This window comes from Coffea eugenioides, chromosome 6 (genome assembly GCF_003713205.1).
Source record: "Coffea eugenioides isolate CCC68of chromosome 6, Ceug_1.0, whole genome shotgun sequence".
NCBI classification, from domain to species: Eukaryota; Viridiplantae; Streptophyta; class Magnoliopsida; order Gentianales; family Rubiaceae; genus Coffea; species Coffea eugenioides.
Genome location: NC_040040.1, coordinates 10,978,317 through 10,999,427, shown reverse-complemented (window position 1 = coordinate 10,999,427; position 21,111 = coordinate 10,978,317). Strand labels below are relative to the sequence as shown.

The 21,111-nt window shown below is 39.0% G+C and overlaps 2 protein-coding genes across 2 annotated transcripts; both read right to left on the bottom strand.

Moving 5' to 3' along the window:
• Positions 1-24: 24 nt before the first annotated feature.
• On the bottom strand, positions 25-4,665 carry LOC113774605 (putative late blight resistance protein homolog R1B-8). Its single transcript, XM_027319171.1, has one exon. It carries the CDS (start codon positions 4,584-4,586, stop codon positions 231-233), a length of 4,356 nt encoding a protein of 1,451 aa, XP_027174972.1. The 5' UTR covers positions 4,587-4,665; the 3' UTR covers positions 25-230.
• A 2,934-nt stretch (positions 4,666-7,599) lies between these two features.
• Positions 7,600-19,428, bottom strand: LOC113773537 (late blight resistance protein R1-A-like). Its single transcript, XM_027318176.1, has 3 exons — positions 18,644-19,428; positions 16,810-18,461; positions 7,600-9,443 (listed from the first exon to the last, which is right to left on the bottom strand). The coding sequence occupies exons 1-3, from the start codon at positions 19,426-19,428 to the stop codon at positions 7,774-7,776; spliced, it is 4,107 nt and encodes a 1,368-aa protein (XP_027173977.1). The 3' UTR covers positions 7,600-7,773.
• Positions 19,429-21,111: the final 1,683 nt, after the last annotated feature.

Sequence of the window (21,111 nt, the reverse complement as noted above, 5' to 3'; positions counted from 1 at the left end):
ATCTAGAGGACCAACAAAACCAACTTAAGCAAATTGAATTCACGTTTCCAAAGATATCAAGCAGTAATTGATAGTTGAGTATCCAGATTGAGCAAAACATTCCATTGCATGGAGGTTGAATTAAGAAACACATCATCTCACAAATGAATCGAGAGAAGAATAAGTTACTGAAATTTGTTTATCTTACAAGTTCGGGGAGTAATACAACAGAATCCACAATCATACTCTTATCATCTCAAATATGAACTACTAATAAGCACTTTGATGTCCCCAGTTGCTTCCCTGATTCTTTTTGCAGACTCTTCCGCAGATTGTCTGCACCAGTGCACTTCAATCAATTCCAGTGTGCCTATGTCTGCAAAATCATACGGGATTTCCTTGAGGTCTTTGCAATTTTGCAAGACAAGCCGTTCAAGTTTGGGAAGGTGATCACAAGTAGCATTCCATTGAGAAACGTTCAGATTGTCTAACTTCAAGAATTTGAGTTCCTTGAACTGATCTTCCTCCATGTCCCATGTCAGCCCCTCAAAGGCATCAAGAAGTAATTTGAGAACTTCCAGGTTGGGTAGTCTCCCAATTGTTGAGATATGACTCCATGGTAGACGAAACTTTGAAAGAGTCAATTTCCTCAGATTGGAAGGGAGAATGAATTCCCTGGTAATAGCGCTTCCATAGTAAGATACATTGAGTGACACCAAATGAGTTAGAAAATCTAATCCTGGAAACTGATAGGAATTCTTCGAAGAACCCTGTGGATGAAAGAATATGCATCTCAGTTTCTGGAGATTTGGCAACCTCTTTATTATTGATTCTGTATCTTCACCACAAGAGAGAGAGAGACAGGAAAGGCTGACCAAATCACCCAACTTACAGCAGACTTCAAGCCCTTCATCATCCAATGTGAAAGCAACATGCATATTCACATGAAGATGCCTCAACCTTGTCATGTGCCAAATAGTATCTGGTAAGACAACCTGACCACGTAATCCCTTCAAAACAAAAGTTTCTAGTTTTCGGAGATTGCCTATGGATTGTGGAATAGTTTGCATATAACCAGTGATTGCCAAATACCTCAAATGAACCAGGCATGTAATGTCAGCAGGGAAGGTGACACCCAGGTTGATGCATTCAAAATCTAACACCCGCAGAAGTTTGAAGTTGTGCCAAATGAATGAGATGTCATAAGGACATCTGGGCTCTGAATCAGCTGAAGGAAAGAATATCAAAGAACGAGTACCCAGGCCAAAAGGTCTTGATTTAAAAAAATGGAGTCGCTTCAAAAAAAAGCACAATCGGTAGGCTTCATATGTGACAGGATCAGAATGATGGCCAATTTCAAAACCAAAATCTGAACTAGGAAAAGATACATATGGCTCATCAAACCTGGTTACTAGCCGGAAGAAGTTCTCTGCTCTGGCTTTTAACTGACAAAAATCACGCAACAGATCATGCAAGCGACATGATTTGACCATTCCGTTGGATCTTCTTTTGGAGACTTCCACCAGGCTTCTGCTAATCAACTCCATCAAGTAACCCTCGGCAATACCTTCTAAGCTCTTCAACTCAGAGTCATGAATGAAACCTTCAGCAAGCCAAAACCGTATCAACTTGCTAACAGGAATATCCTTGTCTTCAAGGAAAACTCCCAAATAAAGAAAGCACGGTTTTAGATATCCCGGCAAGTGTTTGTAACTCAATTCAAAGATTTCCATGCACCGAGCTTTTGGATCTTCCATAACTTCAGCAATCAAGCCTTTTGCAATTTTCCCCCATGATGCTCTGCTCTTTTCTATCTTTTGGAGGAGACCAGATATTGCAACAACAGCAAGAGGCAATCCTTTACACTTTTTGGCAATTTCCTTTCCAACAAGCAACAATTCTTCGGGACAACCTTCACCATGGAATACTTTCTCTACTAATAAGTTCCAGCTTTCATCATCAGAAAATAAGCGTAGAGAATGAGGATCACTATCTGGTTCAATTTGCAAGGCCACATCACGAAGGCGGCTGGTAATCAAAATTCTGCTTCCATTGGCATCATCTGGGAATGCATTTCTTAACTCATTCCAAACTCCAGCATCCCACACGTCATCCATAACAATGAGAAACCTGTTTCTCAGTAAGCACTGACGCAATTTTAATTGGAGATCTTCGTTAGTCATTTGACGAATTTCATCCGTAAGCCCGAGAATGCCACGTAAAATCTCCAGCAGCAGGTCTCTTTTGTCATATCCTTGTGAAACAGTACACCATGCACGACAATGAAAGTGAGACAAAACCTTTTGGCAGTTAAACAGTTTCCAAGCCATTGTTGTCTTGCCAATACCGGGCATTCCCACAAGAGAAACAATACCAAACTTTGAGGATCCCTTGACAAGTTGATCAGTTATAGATTGTTCTTCATCTCTGGGATCCACCACCATTCCATTGATTGCTGGTGTAGCATCCCGTGATATCACGTTGGGTGGAACCTGGATGACGTGTTTGTTATCTAGGACTTTGGCTTGAGGGGTCGTCAACTGAATTCTAGAGGCTCGCTTATTAACAATTCTTAACTCCTCTAGTAGATCATAAACCAAAAAGAAACCTTGCCATTGAGGATCGACCTCAATTGAGTCAATGACAAACTCAATTTTGTAAGCAATATTGGCAACATGACCACCAAGAACTTTCACTTCTGGATTGTTATCAATATCCGACTCTGAGACTTTCATGAGAAAAGAACCCAAAGACTTGAAATGTAGATGAATTTCTTTTATGTAATTCCTGACTGGTTCAATTGACGCAGGATCATAGTTCAGCAGTTCCTCCAGGCTTCCGATGAGAAATTCAACGAACCCTGGCTTGTAAGTCTTTGGAAAATCAGACAATGGAAATGGGGGACTAACCACTCTGAGCGTAGACTTGATAGGATTCAGCTTATCTTGCAGTCTAGAAGATGAGATGATGATATTGTGGATGGGTCCTGCCATCCCTGCATCAGAAGTTTCAGTTTGTGGGAAGATCGTGTCCATGTCCTTTGTCTCCTCCTTTAGCTGGTTGCAGAGAAGTGTGAAAAGATTAAGGAGCACAAGAAGTGCAATTTGATCTTTTCGATAAGCCTCGGAATTTGCAGCACTACTCCTCTCCAGTTGTAACTTCTCAAATAATGCTTCTGCTTTGAAAACAACAATGTTAAGAAGCAATAGGAGAATTGAGTTTCTCACCGTGGATTCTGTGATCTTCTTGGCCTCAAACAACTGATGGAGAGATGCTACCTTGTAGTCCACTTGTTTAATGAGAGCCAATGCCTTATTCCCATATTCTGCCTCCCAATGCGTAAGATTTTCCAGAAAACGTATCAATTTTTTAGGCATCCATTGGACATCACCTTTAACATGATTGAGCAGATCTTTAGTTCGGAAAGTGCTCCCTTGATTGTTACAGAAAAGCATTCCCTTGAGGAAAAGCTCCGTCTGAAGAAGAAAAACATTTATACGTAGCTCAGAATGGCCATGGATATGTTGCTCGCCCTTTCGTTCCGTCTGTAAGAGGAATTCCAGCTCTATGAGCACCGTATGAATTTCTGCAAGGAAAATTTGTATAGTCTGATCCTCTTCCTCCCCCTCCTCCTGTTGCTTCAGTTTGGTGAAGGCTAAAAGCTTTAACAGCCCATAGATCTCTCGAGAACAGATCTCTCGAGTATCTCTGATCCTCACTTCAGTGGCAACATAATTGCTATAATGAGAGGAAAAATCGGGCTTAACTCCTCCAATTTTATGGAGAGCCACAAGGAAATGAAAATGGAACTCCATGAATTTGGGATTAGTAGGATGAATCTCATGTTGCAAATCCACTACAGATTTAGTTAGCTTAATCATTTCTACCGTTTTGGTTTTGCCTTCGGTTTTCCCGCAGTGAATCCGGTACTTAAGACTGTGGATTGCAATGCGCACCATCACAGATGCAACACGAGTCACGAAATCATTGATAGCATTTACATCATCACCACCTGCAGCAGCTGCTGCTGGGAAGTCGAGATTCCTGGATACACCTTCCATGTATTCCCCGAACAATCTTAGCTCTTTGCGCCAGGCACCGATTGGCTCGCTCCATTTTGTATCGTCCACAATATCGGCCAGAGTTGTTACAAATTGTAGCCAAAAAGAAACATCAGATGGTGATTGCAGTCGACACGACGACCACCCGGATAAATCCAAAAGGTGTTCAACATCTTCTCCAATCTCTTCCATCCATTTGATGGATTTACTGTAATAATCATAGAGAGTTTTGCCATTTACCGGGGAAAGCTTCATCTGGGTGGTGTTCTTGTTTATAATTACAACATGCCAACCAATCTCCTCCGCTGCAGCTTCAATCTTGACTCCCATATTAAGCAGCACGCGCTCTGCATCTTCATCTCTCATCAGCTTGTGAATTGCTTCCGAAATTAACCTCAAAAGCTTCCAATCTCCCAAGATGCGATCGCGTTGACGCCAGCGTACGCGGTGACTTTTGTTTCCACGCGCAACTGCATCGATAAATTTGCTACTTCCCCGTACAGCATCCAAGAAAAAAACTATGATATCAAAGCTGGAAATAGCCATCTCCAGGTCCAGAATTTTGATCTCTTACTCAAGCATACCAGTTCTGTCTGTCAGACTGATCTGCATAAACACAAATGCTTTTGATGTATGTATTAGGTGAATAGGTGATATCGAGTGGAGCCGAGTGGAGTGCTCAATTATTGAAACAAATAAACCTAAAATAGTAATTAATTATTGTAACAAATAAACTTAAAATTATAATTTGGATAATATTATTATAATAAATTAATATTTAATATAAAACTTGAGTGGAGTGCTTGATTGACAAAGTTCGAACTCGAATCGTTAGAGTTCAAAAAATTTTGGAAGTAATAGTATAATAATTAAATATTTAATTATTGTAACAAATAAATTTAAAATTATAAATTGAATAATAATAATAATATAATAATTAAATATTTAATTGAATACTCGATAGAATTCGTCGAGCTCTTGAGTTTTTCTTAATAGCACCCGAACTTGACTCGAAAACTTAATTAAGTAACTTGAACTCGATCAATATCGAGTTCGGTAAGGTAATTAATTGAACTGCCAGCAAATTCGAGTCAAGCTCCTCAATTAAATCTTACCCTTATCCCCAAGGACCAGGGCCTCACAATTTGAGGCAATATCCACTTCGGACACATCCGGTCAAGATCAAATTGTGATAATGAGACAGCCACGATTTAGTGGGTCGACAGCGCAGTATCAATTCGCATGGGGAAAGAAAAATCAAAATTGAGGACTAATGAAAAGACTAGAACTCATTGTCCTCTCATCAGAGATAGAGGAGAAGAATCAACGATGAAGACTACTCATTTCTGAGAAATTTCTAACGAAATCCAACATAGGGAGATAAAGTCTCAGACTCTTCAACTTTTTGGGAAGTGAAATTTTGCAGCCCTACAAATTCGAGATTTATTGAGGCTTTGCTTGTTGGTTCATAATTTAACAAAAAAACAAAAAGTTCTCATATCATCAAAGTATCAAGTATGTTCTTGGGTTTTCAGAAAATTCATGGATATTGGAAATTTTTTTCTTCGTTTATTGTAATTACAAGGGGACACAAAAGGCATTTGGTTTTTTCCATTCTTGTGAAGAAATTCTCGATATTTAATGACTGCTATAAGAAGAAAATTAGCAAAAATGCTAACTCTCTAATTATCCAAATCGAATGGTAGATTAGGGCTATTATAATTTCTTGATTGGCATTGTTTGAGTTGGTCTTGTTAAAGAAGAATTTAGAAATCGTCATACCAGTGGTATGTATAAGAGTACGTAAAAACACCCTAAAGAAACTTGCCCCTTCTGATTATTTACACCAGTAGTTACAACTTTAACTGCTGGCCAATCTTGTTACTCTACAACCATTTGTTGGACAATGGTTAATAAATGGGCCTTATGCATATGCAAACAAACTTATTAAAGATACACTTGCAAGCTAGAGTTGGCTTGATATTATGCAGGCATGATCAAGGATTCCTAATTAGGTTCGAAAATTTTGCAATAAATTGGGTAAAATATCAAAAAACCCCTTGTGATTTGCCGAGTGTTTAACTTAACTCCTTATCGTTCGGAAACTTACATTCTAAGCTCTCATGGTTTTAACTAAATTGAAAGGTGGATAGAAACTGACTAAACTAATGGTTGCATCTAAAATGTCAAAATTGCCCTTTATAAATAATAAGATTTAATACAAAAAACTATTTATGATCTGTCGAGTGTTCAACTTAACTCTTTATGATTTGGAAATCTACATTCTAGCCTCTCGTGGGTTTAACTAAATTGAATTCATTATATTAGCCTTCTTCTACTTCATTCAAACATTCTTGCTACAGCCATTTCCCTTACTGGAAGAATGTAGTTACTAAAGGAATCATTAAAATTGTTTATCGCGAGAAGCAAGGCTGTAGTTTCCGAAGCACAGAGAGTTAAGAATACATATTAAAGAACTTATTGAAATTGTTTATTACAGGGAGTTAGAATGTAAGTTCTGAAGTTGTTAAAGCACTCACTGAGATTGATTACTACGAAAGGCTAGAATATAGGTTTATGAAGCATAGAGAGCTAAGAATATAGATACCATGTTCATCAACTAAGGCATTGCCAAAAAAAAAAAAAAAAAAAAAAATCATGCAAGGTGCCCTTCCATTGATATGCAGGTATGACAAGTAATTTTAGGTTAAGAATTTTGTTTGTTTAGCTGTCTATGTTTCAATTGTATTGTTGAGTACTTCTCTCACATTCGTAATTTGAGCATTTGCACTCCTTTTAGGTGTGTAAATATCATTTTTTAGTTGGCTTGAAAAGGTCTGAATGTTTGTCACTCTCTGTTGTTCATTAATATACATTGATAGTTCATTGAACTCGAACTCAAGTTTAAATTTGATAAAATTGGATCGAATCTCAGCTCGATTCGATTAAAATTCAACTCGACTCGGTTGCAACTCTACCTCGGAGAGTAGTCCTTTAGATTTAGTGACACTTTGTGTTTCTTGCTTTTAGGAATGGCTAGGACAGCTTTTGGTATTTCTTCATGATGCCCAATTGGTAGATTGCTTGTCATACATGATGAATCCAATCTGCTGCCAGCAATGCTCTCCAGATAGCTCAATTCAGCAGAACCCATCTAGGATTCGTTGTGGTTAATTTTAGATTGCACAAATTTTGTTACCTCTAACAATACAAGCCGATATGCTTCAAAAAAAAGTCTGATAAGAAGACCTTTTTTTGGTGTAGTGAAACACTATTTGCCATGATCCTCGTACATGTAAGCTAGCCGCTCAAATATGAATATTATGCTGAGTACTTCAAAATTGGAACACTTGCTTCAGCGAATTAGGTGCTAACTTTTGAGTCAATGGCTGTCAACATTTGAAGATAGAGGGATTGAATGCAGTACTTCAAGAAACAAAGAAATGAATCTGCATGATTAGAATTTCTGTTTGCTTTAAGAGGTAAGAATTACAGTAGGTATAATCTAGAGGACCAACAAAACCAACTTAAACAAACTGAATTCACCTTTCCAAAGATCTCAAGCAATAATTGATTGTTGAGTATCCAGATTGAGCAAAACATTCCATTGCATGGAAGTTGAATTAAGAAACACATCATCTCACAAATGAATCGAGAGAAGAATAAGTTACTGAAATTTGATTATCTTACAAGTTCGGGGAGTAATACAACAGAATCCACAATCATACACTTATCATCTCAAATATGAACTACTAATAAGCACTTTGATGTCCCCAGTTGCTTCCCCGATTCTTTTTGCAGACTCTTCCGCAGATTGTCCACACCAGTGCACTTCAACCAATTCCAGTGTGCCTATGTCTGCAAAATCATAGGGGATTTCCTCGAGGTCTTTGCAATTTTGCAAGACAAGCCGTTCAAGTTTGGGAAGGTGATCACAAGTGGCATTCCATTGAGAAATGTTCAGATTGTCTAACTTCAAGAATTTGAGTTCCTTGAAGTGTTCTTCCTCCATGTCCCATGTCAGCCCCTCAAAGGCACCAAGAAGCAATTTGAGAACTTCCAGGTTGGGTAGTCTCCCAATTGTTGAGATGTGGCTCCATGGCAGGTGAAAGTTTGAAAGAGTCAATTCCCTCAGATTTGGTGGGAGAACGAATTCCCTGGTAATAGCGCTTCCATAGTAAAATACATTGAGTGACACCAAATGAGTTAGGAAATCTAAACTTGGAAACTGATAGGAATTCTTCGAAGAACCCTGTGGATGAAAGAATATGCATCTCAGTTTCTGGAGATTTGGCAACCTCTTTATTATTGATTCTGTATCTTCACTACAAGAGAGAGAGAGACAGGAAAGGCTGACCAAATCACCCAACTTACAGCAGACTTCAAGCCCTTCATCATCCAATGTGAAAGCAACATGCATATTCACATGAAGATGCCTCAACCTTGTCATGTGCCAAATAGTATCTGGTAAGACAACCTGACCACGTAATCCCTTCAAAACAAAAGTTTCTAGTTTTCGGAGATTGCCTATGGATTGTGGAATAGTTTGCATATAACCAGTGATTGCCAAATACCTCAAATGAACCAGGCATGTAATGTCAGCAGGGAAGGTGACACCCAGGTTGATGCATTCAAAATCTAACACCCGCAGAAGTTTGAAGTTGTGCCAAATGAATGAGATGTCATAAGGACATCTGGGCTCTGAATCAGCTGAAGGAAAGAATATCAAAGAACGAGTACCCAGGCCAAAAGGTCTTGATTTAAAAAAATGGAGTCGCTTCAAAAAAAAGCACAATCGGTAGGCTTCATATGTGACAGGATCAGAATGATGGCCAATTTCAAAACCAAAATCTGAACTAGGAAAAGATACATATGGCTCATCAAACCTGGTTACTAGCCGGAAGAAGTTCTGTGCTCTGGCTTTTAACTGACAAAAATCACGTAACAGATCGTGCAAGCGACATGATTTGACCATTCCGTTGGATCTTCTTTTGGAGACTTCCACCAGGCTTCTGCTAATCAACTCCATCAAGTAACCCTCGGCAATACCTTCTAAGCTCTTCAACTCAGAGTCATGAATGAAACCTTCAGCAAGCCAAAACCGTATCAACTTGCTAACAGGAATATCCTTGTCTTCAAGGAAAACCCCCAAGTAAAGAAAGCACGGTTTTAGATATCCTGGCAAGTGTTTGTAACTCAATTCTAAGATTTCCATGCACCGAGCATTTGGATCTTCCATAACTTCAGCAATCAAGCTTTTTGCAATTTTACCCCACGATTCTGAGCTCTCTTCTATCCTCTGGAGGAGACCAGATATTGCAACAACAGCAAGAGGCAATCCTTTACACTTTTTGGCAATTTCCTTACCAACTAGCGACAATTCTTCAGGACAGCCTTCACCATGTGACAGGTGCCGAACCTGTGCAATAATAAATACCTACTCGAGAAAAATACAGATTTTGTATATAGCGGTGAGTAGGGTCGAATCCACAGGGACTGGGGATAATTCGTTTCTTCTAGAGTCCAAAGTATGAGGGGTTTTGGATTAAATGCTAACTAAATAAATTAACTGCAGAAAATAATTAATTAAAAGAAATGATTGGGGAAACTCTAGCCAAGGGTACACATCAGAAATGGTTCATGCACTGATCATTGATGCAGAAATAATTCCAACATTTAGCAATAGATTAGTTATAGTTGTCATGCACGCGATAAACACCCAACCCTTCCTTAATTTCTCGATAGCTAAGGTACGACCGTTAGCTATTTCTCTAACCCAAAAAATAACCCTAGGTACGACCGTAGGATTTAATTTCTAGATTGCATTAATAATTAGAAAGGCCCAATCCTAACCAACAAACACGCTACGAGGGTTTGTTTAAATTAGATCATATGCTCCCCTGACATAAACCCAATTACGCCAGTTGCTACTGAGGTAGAGATAACGAACAATTACGGATTCAATTACCCCTATTTAGCAAAAATAGCCTATATGAATAATTAATTATTGCGCACTAATCAATCATACACAAGGCCATAGCAATTAAAAGCAGGAAACATATAAATACCAATAAATTAAGGAAGCAATTAAAATAAATTCGATCTCACAGTAATTGTCGAACCAAATCGTCAGTTGTCCCATTGACTAGAAAAGCTTAACCACGCCTCATGAGAAAATCTCCCCGTTGGGGAATATTGTCGAATACCTGGCGTGTGTCAGAGGCCAGTTCAAAGAAAGAAAACTAGAACTAAACTAAAAAAACTAAAACTAAAGCCCTAGATATCTTTTGCTTCTGTACGTTGTCCCCTTTTAAAGCAACAAAAGAAAGATGACTAAAAGCTATCTAGGTGGTCCCCACACATGTGGACAAAGCCTCCCAAGTACTTCTTGTTCCAAGTCTCTCTACGTTGCTTTCTTTGAAGCCCAAATGACCAAATGCCTTTCACTAGCTTGTGGTCCCCCACCAATTCAAGGGCCCAAGGATTGAAGCCCTTAGAAGTCTCCATATTTTTCACAAAATCCCTCCTTTTTGGTAGTTTTCTGCTTCATTCCTGAAATTGATTTCAAATACCAAATATGAGTAAATATCAGCAATTAACACAATATTTGTCAGGGATAGAAGGGAAAACTAATAATAAAAATACTAACAAATTATATCCTATCAATTCCCCCCACACCTGAATCATGCTTGCCCTCAAGCATGGGAAAAATCCAACTCAACAATGGCTAGCTTTCTCATTATCATAGCCAGCTGTGCTTATACCCAGAATCAAGATCTAGTGACTAAGTGTCAAGACATGTCTCTCCCGGTTAGCTCCTAAATTCATAGACCTGTCCAATTCATGGCTACTTCGCTTAGGGAATCCAAATACTATCTAGCAACAGTCAATAATTAAGTCCACTGGCAACCAAAATCTCAACAATACGAACCAAGGATCGGCAGGCTAACATGATCATGAACTCACATATTCTCCACATCTGATTGTCTTTTTTTTTTTTTTCTTTCTTTTCTGTTTTGTTTCCTTCTCTTTTTTTTTCTCTTTTTTTTTTTTTTTTTTTTACACGAATAAGGCTGAGTCCCAAGCTATTCAAGTCTTTTGACGTGAACTCTGACATTTTTAGATGAAAGAGCCCAGTTACTCAACTTTTCACAGCTCCAGGACCACTTACTCATAGATATCGCCACTTTTTAACGCGAGAGCCGACACTTGTGGTGAAGACTCCCGGTTACTGGGTGGCGACACTAGCGGAGTATAGCCATACGTTATTCACCAATAAACACCAAAATATCAAGTAATTACTGATCATAGCCTGCGTCATGTCCCAAATATGGAGAACTAAGGTAAACAGGAGACCAAACTACACAACAGTGCCAGCAAAATATTTATATTGCCTAAACAAGTTAGCCATAAATTGCACCACGTCGTTAAACTCAAAGTATTCACCAAGAAAGCATGCTTTTACTTGCCACTGTAACTCAACTCATAGTACAAACCACAACTAACAAGAAAAAGTGAGCTGCAAAAAATATTCACCAATATAGAAGCAAGGGAAAATCACCCAAAAGGGATAAAGGAGCAACACCTAAAACAGAAAACACTTAAACTAAAAACATAGGAAAAACACCCCAAAAATGAAAAACTGGAAACATGTAGCACCCAAACTGACCATTCCCCCCACACCTAATTCACACATTGTCCTCAATGTGATAAATAAATAGTAATAGCAAGGCGAAAGGCAACGGAACTTCCCTGAAAGTCGTCAAAATAGGGGCAGATCGGGCGGGAACTGAGGAGCAGGACCTGCATGGTGCATAGATGCTGCCAAATTCTGCGCCATGTGAGGTTCTAGGTGTCCTAGACCTAGAAGATGACCATGGCCTCACCATTGGTTCTAAAGATCACTCCACTTGACAAGAGACAACAATGGCCAACAAATAATGGAAACAGGAAATTCAAAGCAATAAGAATTGAAAAGCCAACCCAACGAATAAAATGCACAATTCAACCACCCAGAGGTCATACAAATACCCCAACACCTATAGCAAATGCAATCAATAAGTACTTATGGACCCCATGTAGTCAAATTCAGAATTAAGGTCGTCCAAAGTGCAACAACTGCTCCAAATACCCCAAGTAAGTCAATTAAAGGCAACCGACTTCAACAAGCAAATGCAAACTGCACATTCATGCCCCAATTCAACAAATAAACGCAGAAAAGTAGCCACAATACTAGAGCACAGCTCCCAATAATGCAACAGAACAGCAACTCGAACAAACTAGGAACTGTGCTAGTGTCTTAATAAATCAACAACTTTCAGCAATTAGACACAATCGGACCCAATATCGTAACAACTGTCTCCAATTGGACAGTCAATTACCCACTTCAACCTGCTAAAATTAGCAATTGACCCAAGAAAATGGCAACTCCAGCAACAATAGTTCAGAAGTTGGACAGAAACAACTCAACCACAAATGCCCAGTAGTCGATTAGGCAACCAATAACACAGGAGTAACAAATATTATGTAAACTACCCTCACCAGTACCACTGGTGCATGCATAAGGAAAATTGAAATCAAATGGCCAACCCAAGACATGTGATAACGCCAAACACACCACTCAGTACCACTGAATGGCAGAGAGTAACACGGGACCCAATTGACAAGTAACTCCCAAATTACCCCCAACAATTTCCAAACAAATAAACTGGCACAAAAGTCATCCAATTTTATCCCCCAGATGCAATAGAAATCTCAAGTAGTCAAAGCCCAAATAATATTCAACAATATAATCAATACCAGAGAGCACCCCCAAATGGGGTAGCAAATAAATTGAATTCCACCCAACATCTCAACAACTGTCTCCAATTGGACAGTCAATTGCACAACTCAACCAACCAAATGAATTGGGATAGTAACTATGGCCATGAAATCAACAATCAATGCACTAAGTATTATAGTTGATGGATTGAACAAATAAATGCACAACTCTGCCAACTACAATTCAGCAGAGGCCCGAATACCTTAGCTACTTAAATCAACAGTCATAGGGCATCAAGAATTCAGCAAATTAATTTAGCAGGGACCGAAAACCAAAGTTCAACATTGAATCCAAAGTCTGTGCCCAATTCAATCTAGAAATCTATTCCAGAAATAGTACTCCAAATATAAGTAATTTACCTTAGAAAGTTAGCCAATAAATTGGGAAAAACTAATACCTCCGCTTCATACCAGAGACACCAAGCAAATGGCATGGGTGGTGGAGCAGAGGAGCAGCGGAGGAGCGCACGGAGTCACTTCAGTGGAGGAGCTGCGAGCAGGAGCTGTTGGCCTTGAGCTGGTGACGAGGTGGTGGCCGCGGCTGTGGAGCGTGGGCGGAGAGGAGCTGGACGAGCGCCGCTGCAGGAGAGGAAGAAGGAGCGCTGGCGGTGGTCAAAGGCGCTGGTGAGTGGAGGTGGCGGGTGGAGCTTGAAAGGGAGAGTGAGGGGAACGGCGGGCAGCTCCGCGGCTGCTGGTGGCGTCGCGAAGGGAGAGCAGGGGAGGCGGCGAACGCCTCTGGTGTAGCTCGAGCTCGCGCGCTGGTGGAGAGCTGGTACTGGAGCAGGCCGTGGGTGAAGCTTGGAGGCGGCGGCTAGGTGTGGCTGGGCAGAGCTGGTGGCGTGGGCTTGCGGCGGCGGACAAACGAAGGAAGAGAAGGAAAAGTGGAAAACAGGGGAATAGCGGAGAAGAAGAAGAAAAGGAAAGGAAAGAAAGAAAAGAAGAAGAAAGAAAAAGAAAAGAAAAATAACAGCTTTTGGTCTATTTTTGTTTCTCTTTTTTTTCTTTTTTTTTTTCGAATTGAAATTTCAAAAAAACGAATTGCTGAAAGAAACTAAACTGAAAGTGAAGAAGAAGAAATAATTTTTTATATTTATTATTTTTTTAAAAAAAAAATTTTTTTTTGTTTTTGTTTTTGTTTTTTTTTTTAAATTTTCAAATTTTGAATTTTTGAAGGAAACACAGAACTGAAAAAGGAAAATAAATTTTCTGTATTTTATTTTATTTTATTTTTTTTTCATGTTTTGGGTCGTCAAACACCGCGTGGGCACGCCAAGATTAGTAAACGTCCACTGACCTCAAGAGACCCAAACACCGCGTGGGCACGCCAAGATTGACAAACATCCTCTGACCTCAGGAGATACAAACACCACGTGGGCACGCCAAGATTACCTATTCTGGTCATAGTGAGGAAACATCAAGAGTGATTAGTACCCAAGTGAGAAACGACATATTTAAGAAATTGAACACAAAAATAACAAAATCAACAATTGGGTTGCCTCCCAAAAAGCGCCTTTCTTTAATGTCTTTGGCTAGACATGCTATGCTTGTTCACGGAGGATAAAATCTTGTGGCTCGCTTCAATGCTTCATCTTCAATGTGATCCTGGTAACCCTCGTAAATAGAGTAATCCTTGAGCACACGAGTTGCGGGCTTCCATGAACTAGTAAATGGTGCTAAACAAGTCAACGATAATTTGCATTCTCCATTCACTCCTCCATCACATGCATTCTTCGGTTCAAGATATTTTTCCATTGCCACTCTTAATTTATTCCTGTCATGAAATTTCAAATTTTCTGGTATAATAAAATCAATTTCAGTAACAGGAATTGAAGAATAGGAGTCAGGAAAATATTGATTAAGGAGTGGAGAAGATGTCACCGCATTTGGAGATTGTTCATTGGATTCATTCACTTGAATGGGTTGCGGTTGGGATTCCATTTCTTCCTTTTCGGCTTCTTTTTCAACTGCATCTGTAGATTTTTCATTTTGACACTCTTGCATCTCCTCATCACTAGTCAAGCAAATTGCACTCTCATTTTCTTCAAAATCAACAATGATTTCCGAGGACAATTCTTCCATTTGAGAAGCCAATCGATTCATTTTGGATATCAATAGACATAGTTGATCTGCCAGATAACTCATTGGATCCTTCATCATCTCATTCCTCATTTGTGTCTCCTGTTGGAATCGGTATGTATTGATAAATAATTCACCCAATTCCTGAAAAGACATACCTGACAAGGACAATGGTTGTTGAGACTCTTGCTGTTGAAAATCCATTGGCCCGGTCGCATAATCAAAATTGGAATTATCCCACCATCCTTGATCATACCCGTTTGAATAAGGGTCATACTGCGTTTGATATTGGGGTGGAAAATCTCCAAAAGTATCAATTGGAGCACTTAGATTATCTTGAAATGCGGGGCATGTGTCAGTTGAATAACCTGAGTCAAAATAAGTTCCACAATTTGCAACAGTCCATTGATCATTAGGAAAAATATGAGTCTCATAACCCCATTCAGGAACAAAGTCCAGTCTATCATCAAAATATGGAATGTTAGCAGCCATAAAAAAATAATAATAAAAAAATAAGAGAAAAATAAAAATTAAAAAAATGAAAACAAGATAAACACAAAAAGAAACAATTTAATCTGACACCAGCCCCCGGCAACGGCGCCAAAAATTGACAGGTGCCGAACCTGTGCAATAATAAATACCTACTCGAGAAAAATACAGATTTTGTATATAGCGGTGAGTAGGGTCGAATCCACAGGGACTGGGGATAATTCGTTTCTTCTAGAGTCCAAAGTATGGGGGGTTTTGGATTAAATGCTAACTAAATAAATTAACTGCAGAAAATAATTAATTAAAAGAAATGATTGGGGAAACTCTAGCCAAGGGTACACATCAGAAATGGTTCATGCACTGATCATTGATGCAGAAATAATTCCAACATTTAGCAATAGATTAGTTATAGTTGTCATGCACGCGATAAACACCCAACCCTTCCTTAATTTCTCGATAGCTAAGGTACGACCGTTAGCTATTTCTCTAACCCAAAAAATAACCCTAGGTACGACCGTAGGATTTAATTTCTAGATTGCATTAATAATTAGAAAGGCCCAATCCTAACCAACAAACACGCTACGAGGGTTTGTTTAAATTAGATCATATGCTCCCCTGACATAAACCCAATTACGCCAGTTGCTACTGAGGTAGAGATAACGAACAATTACGGATTCAATTACCCCTATTTAGCAAAAATAGCCTATATGAATAATTAATTATTACGCACTAATCAATCATACACAAGGCCATAGCAATTAAAAGCAGGAAACATATAAATACCAATAAATTAAGGAAGCAATTAAAATAAATTCGATCTCACAGTAATTGTCGAACCAAATCGTCAGTTGTCCCATTGACTAGAAAAGCTTAACCACGCCTCATGAGAAAATCTCCCCGTTGGGGAATATTGTCGAATACCTGGCGTGTGTCAGAGGCCAGTTCAAAGAAAGAAAACTAGAACTAAACTAAAAAAACTAAAACTAAAGCCCTAGATATCTTTTGCTTCTGTACGTTGTCCCCTTTTAAAGCAACAAAAGAAAGATGACTAAAAGCTATCTAGGTGGTCCCCACACATGTGGACAAAGCCTCCCAAGTACTTCTTGTTCCAAGTCTCTCTACGTTGCTTTCTTTGAAGCCCAAATGACCAAATGCCTTTCACTAGCTTGTGGTCCCCCACCAATTCAAGGGCCCAAGGATTGAAGCCCTTAGAAGTCTCCATATTTTTCACAAAATCCCTCCTTTTTGGTAGTTTTCTGCTTCATTCCTGAAATTGATTTCAAATACCAAATATGAGTAAATATCAGCAATTAACACAATATTTGTCAGGGATAGAAGGGAAAACTAATAATAAAAATACTAACAAATTATACCCTATCACCATGGAATACTTTCTCTACTAATAAGGTCCAGCTTTCATAATCAGAAAATAAGCGTAGAGAATGAGGATCACTATCTGGTTCAATTTGCAAGGCCACATCACGAAGGCGGCTCGTAATCAAAATTCTGCTGCCATTGGCATCATCTGGGAACGAATTTCTTAACTCATTCCAAACTCCAGCATCCCACACGTCATCCATAACAATGAGAAACCTGTTTCTTAGTAAGCACTGACGCAATTTTAATTGGAGATCTTCGTTAGTCATTTGACGAATTTCATCCGTAAGCCCGAGAATGCCACGTAAAATCTCCAGCAGCAGTTCTCTTTTGTCATATTCTTGTGAAACAGTACACCATGCACGACAATGAAAGTGAGACAAAACCTTTTGGCAGTTAAACAGTTTCCAAGCCATTGTTGTCTTGCCAATACCGGGCATTCCCACAAGAGAAACAATGCCAAACTTTGAGGATCCCTTGACAAGTTGATCAGTTATAGATTGTTCTTCATCTCTGGGATCCACCACCATTCCATTGATTGCCGGTGTAGCATCCCGTGATATCACGTTGGGTGGAACCTGGATGACGTGTTTGTTATCTAGGACTTTGGCTTGAGGGGTCGTCAACTGAATTCTAGAGGCTCGCTTATTAACAATTCTTAACTCCTCCAGTAGATCATAAACCAAAAAGAAACCTTGCCATTGAGGATCGACCTCAATTGAGTCAATGACAAACTCAATTTTATAAGCAATATTGGCAACATGACCACCAAGAACTTTCACTTCTGGATAGTCATCAATCTCCGACTCTGAGACTTTCATGAGAAAAGAACCCAGAGACTTGAAATGTAGATGAATTTCTTTTATGTAATTCCTGACTGGTTCAATTGACACAGGATCATCGTTCAGCAGTTCCTCTAGGTTTCTGATGAGAAATTCAACAAACCCTGTCTTGTAAGTCTTGGGAAAATCAAACAATGGAAACTGGGGACTAATCTCTCTGAGCTTAGACTTGATAGGATTCAGCTTATCTTGCAGTTTAGAGGATGAGATGATCATATTGTGGATGGGTCCTGCCATCCCTGCATCAAATGTTTCAGTTTGTGGGAAGATCATGTCCGTGTCCTCTGTCTCCTCCTTTAGCTGGTTGCTGAGAAGTGTGAAAAGATTAAGGAGCACAAGAAGTGCAATTTGATCTTTTCGATGACCCTCGGAATTTGCACTCTCAAGTTGTAACTTCTCAAATAATGCTTCTGCTTTGAAAACAACAATGTTAAGAAGCAATAGGAAAATTGAGTTTCTCACCGTGGATTCTGTTATGCTCTTGGCCTCAAACAACTGACGGAGAGATGCTACCGTGTAGTCCGCTTGTTTAATGAAAGCCAAGGCCTTGTTCCAATATTCTGCCTCCCCATGCAGAAGATTTCCCAAAAAACGTATCCATATTTCTGGCATCCCCTTGAGCAGATCTTTATTTCGGAAAGTGCTCCCTTGAATGTTACAGTGAAGCATCCCCTTGAGGAAAAGCTCCGTCTGGAGGAGACAAACATTTATACGTAGCTCACCCTTTCGTTCCGTCTGTTTGAGGAACTCCCTCTCTATGAGCACCGTATGAATTTCTGCAAGGAAATTTGGTATAGTTTGATCCTCCTCCTCCTGCCTGCCTCATTATGAAGGCTAAAAGCTTACAGCCCAAATCTCCCCAAAAGAGACTCCTAAATAGATCTGGAATATCTGCTAACCTCATTTAGAGCAACATAATTGCATAATGAGACATAAAGGTCGGGCTTAACCCTCCCATTTTCGGATAGCTACAAAAAATGAGAGTAAGTCCACACGAACTTGGGATTAGTTGGATGAATCTCATGTTGCAGAGCCAATACAGATTTAGTTACCTGCTTCATTTCCTCCCTTCTGGTTGTGCCTGCTGTTTTCCTGTCGTTAATCCGTTGCCTAAGAGTGTGGATTGCAATGCGTACCATCACAGATGCAACACGAGTTACGAAATCATTGATAACATTTACGTCATCACCACCTGCTGCTGCCGCTGCTGCTGGGAAATCGAGATCACTGGATACACCTTCCATGTATTCCCCGAACAACCTTAGCTCTTTGCGCCAGGCACCGATTGGCTCGCTCCATTTTGTATCGTCCACAATATCGGCCAGAGTGGACACAAATTGTAACCAAAAAGAAACATCAGATGGAGATTGCAGTCGACAAGACGACCACCCGGATGAATCCAAAAGGTGTTCAACATCTTCTCCGATCTCTTCGATCCATTCGATGGTTTTATAGTAATAATCATAGAAAGTTTTGGCATTTACCGAGGAAAGAAACTTTATCTGGGTGTTGTTCTTGTTTGTAATTACAACATGCCTACCAATCTCCTCGGCTGCAGCTTCAATCTTGAATCCCATATTAAGCAGCATGCGCTCTGCATCTTCATCTCTCATCAGCTTGTGAATTGCTTCCCAAATTAACCTCAAAAGCTTCCAATCTTCCAAGATGCGATAGCGTTGACGCCAGTGACCTCTGTTTCCACGCCAAATTCCACCGACCATTCCATTATTTCTCCGTACAACATCCAAGAAAAAAACTATGATATCAAAGCTGGAAATAGCCATCTCCAGGTCCAGAATTTTGATCTCTTACTCGAGCATACCAGTTCTGTCTGTCAGACTGATCTGGTAAACACAAATGCTTTTGATGTATGTATTAGGTGAAAGTTTCACCGTGAAATGCTCTCCATGCTTGGCTGAAATACTCGAGCTCGATCGAGCATTTGATGTTGAACTTGAGTTCGACTCGATCGAGTGCTCTGTTGACAGAGTTCGACTTGTTAGAGTTCAAAAAAATTTGGAATATAATAATATAATAATTAAATATTTAATTATCGTAACAAATAAACCTAAAATAGTAATTAATTATTTTAACAAATAAACCTAAAGTTAAAATTTGGATAACAATAATATAACAAATAAATATTTAACATAAAACTTGAGTGGAGTGCTCTATTCACAAAGCTCGAACTCGATTTGTTAGAGCTTAAAAAATTTTGAAAATAATAAAATAATAATTAAATATTTAATTATTGTAACAAATAAACCTAAAATTGTAATTTGGATAATAATAAAATAATAATTAAATATTTAATTGAATACTCAATAGAATTCGTCCAGCCTTCAAGTCTTCGTTAATAATATCCGAATTTGATTTGAAAACTTAATTAGGTAACTTGAACTCGATTCAAACTCGATCGATATTGATCGAATTCAATGGAGCAATTAATCGAGCTGCTAGCGAGCTCGAGTCAAGCTGCTCAATTAAATCTTACCCTTATCCCCAATGGACGAGGGCCTCACAATTTGAGGCAATATCCAATTCGGACAAATCCGGTCAAGATCAAATTGTGATAACGAGACAGCCACGATTTACTATTTAGTGGGTCGACAGCGCAGTATCAATTCGCATGGGGAGGGAAAAATCAAAATTGAGGGCTAATGAAAAGACCTCGTTTGTAGAATTCATTGTCCTCTCATTAGACATAGAGGTGAAGAATCAAAGATGAAGACTACTCATAGCTAAGAAATTATCCAACATAGGGAGATAAAGTCTCAGATTCTTCAACTTTTTGGGAAGTGAAATTTTGCAGTCCTAACAAATTCGAGATTTATTGAGGCTTTGCTTGTTGGTTCATAATTTAACTAAAAAAATTTTTTCTCATATCATCAAAGTATCAAGTATGTTCTTGGGTTTTCAGAAAATTCATGGATATTGGAAATTTTTTTCTTCGTTTATTGTAATTACAAGGGGACACAAAAGGCATTTGTTTTTTTCCATACATGTGAAGAATTCTCAATACTTAATGACTGCTATAAGAAGAAAATTAGCAAAAATCCTAACTCTCTAATTATCCAAATCGAATGGTAGAACTGTTATGAGTTCGCCCAGTGAAAACATTTTGATCGTGATGTGAATTGCTTTTAGATACAAAACTTTGGAAGAAACTTGTTCGTTGCTTTATTCGATTTTGGTTAGCTTATAAGTAGTTGTTGGGCATTCACACCACTGGTTATCATTTATGCACGCAACTGCTCTGGCCGCCAACATTTCACGATAGAGAAATAATCTGCAGTTCTGTAAGAAACACTGATATTGATATCTGAAACCGGAATTTCAATTTGCTAAATGCAGTTAAAGAGTTTTACTAGATATATTCTCGAGTATGAAAACCAGCTTAAAGCAAAACGAAATCAATTTTCTAAAGATCTAAAACAAAAATCTAGCAGATTACTTTAAAGCCAACC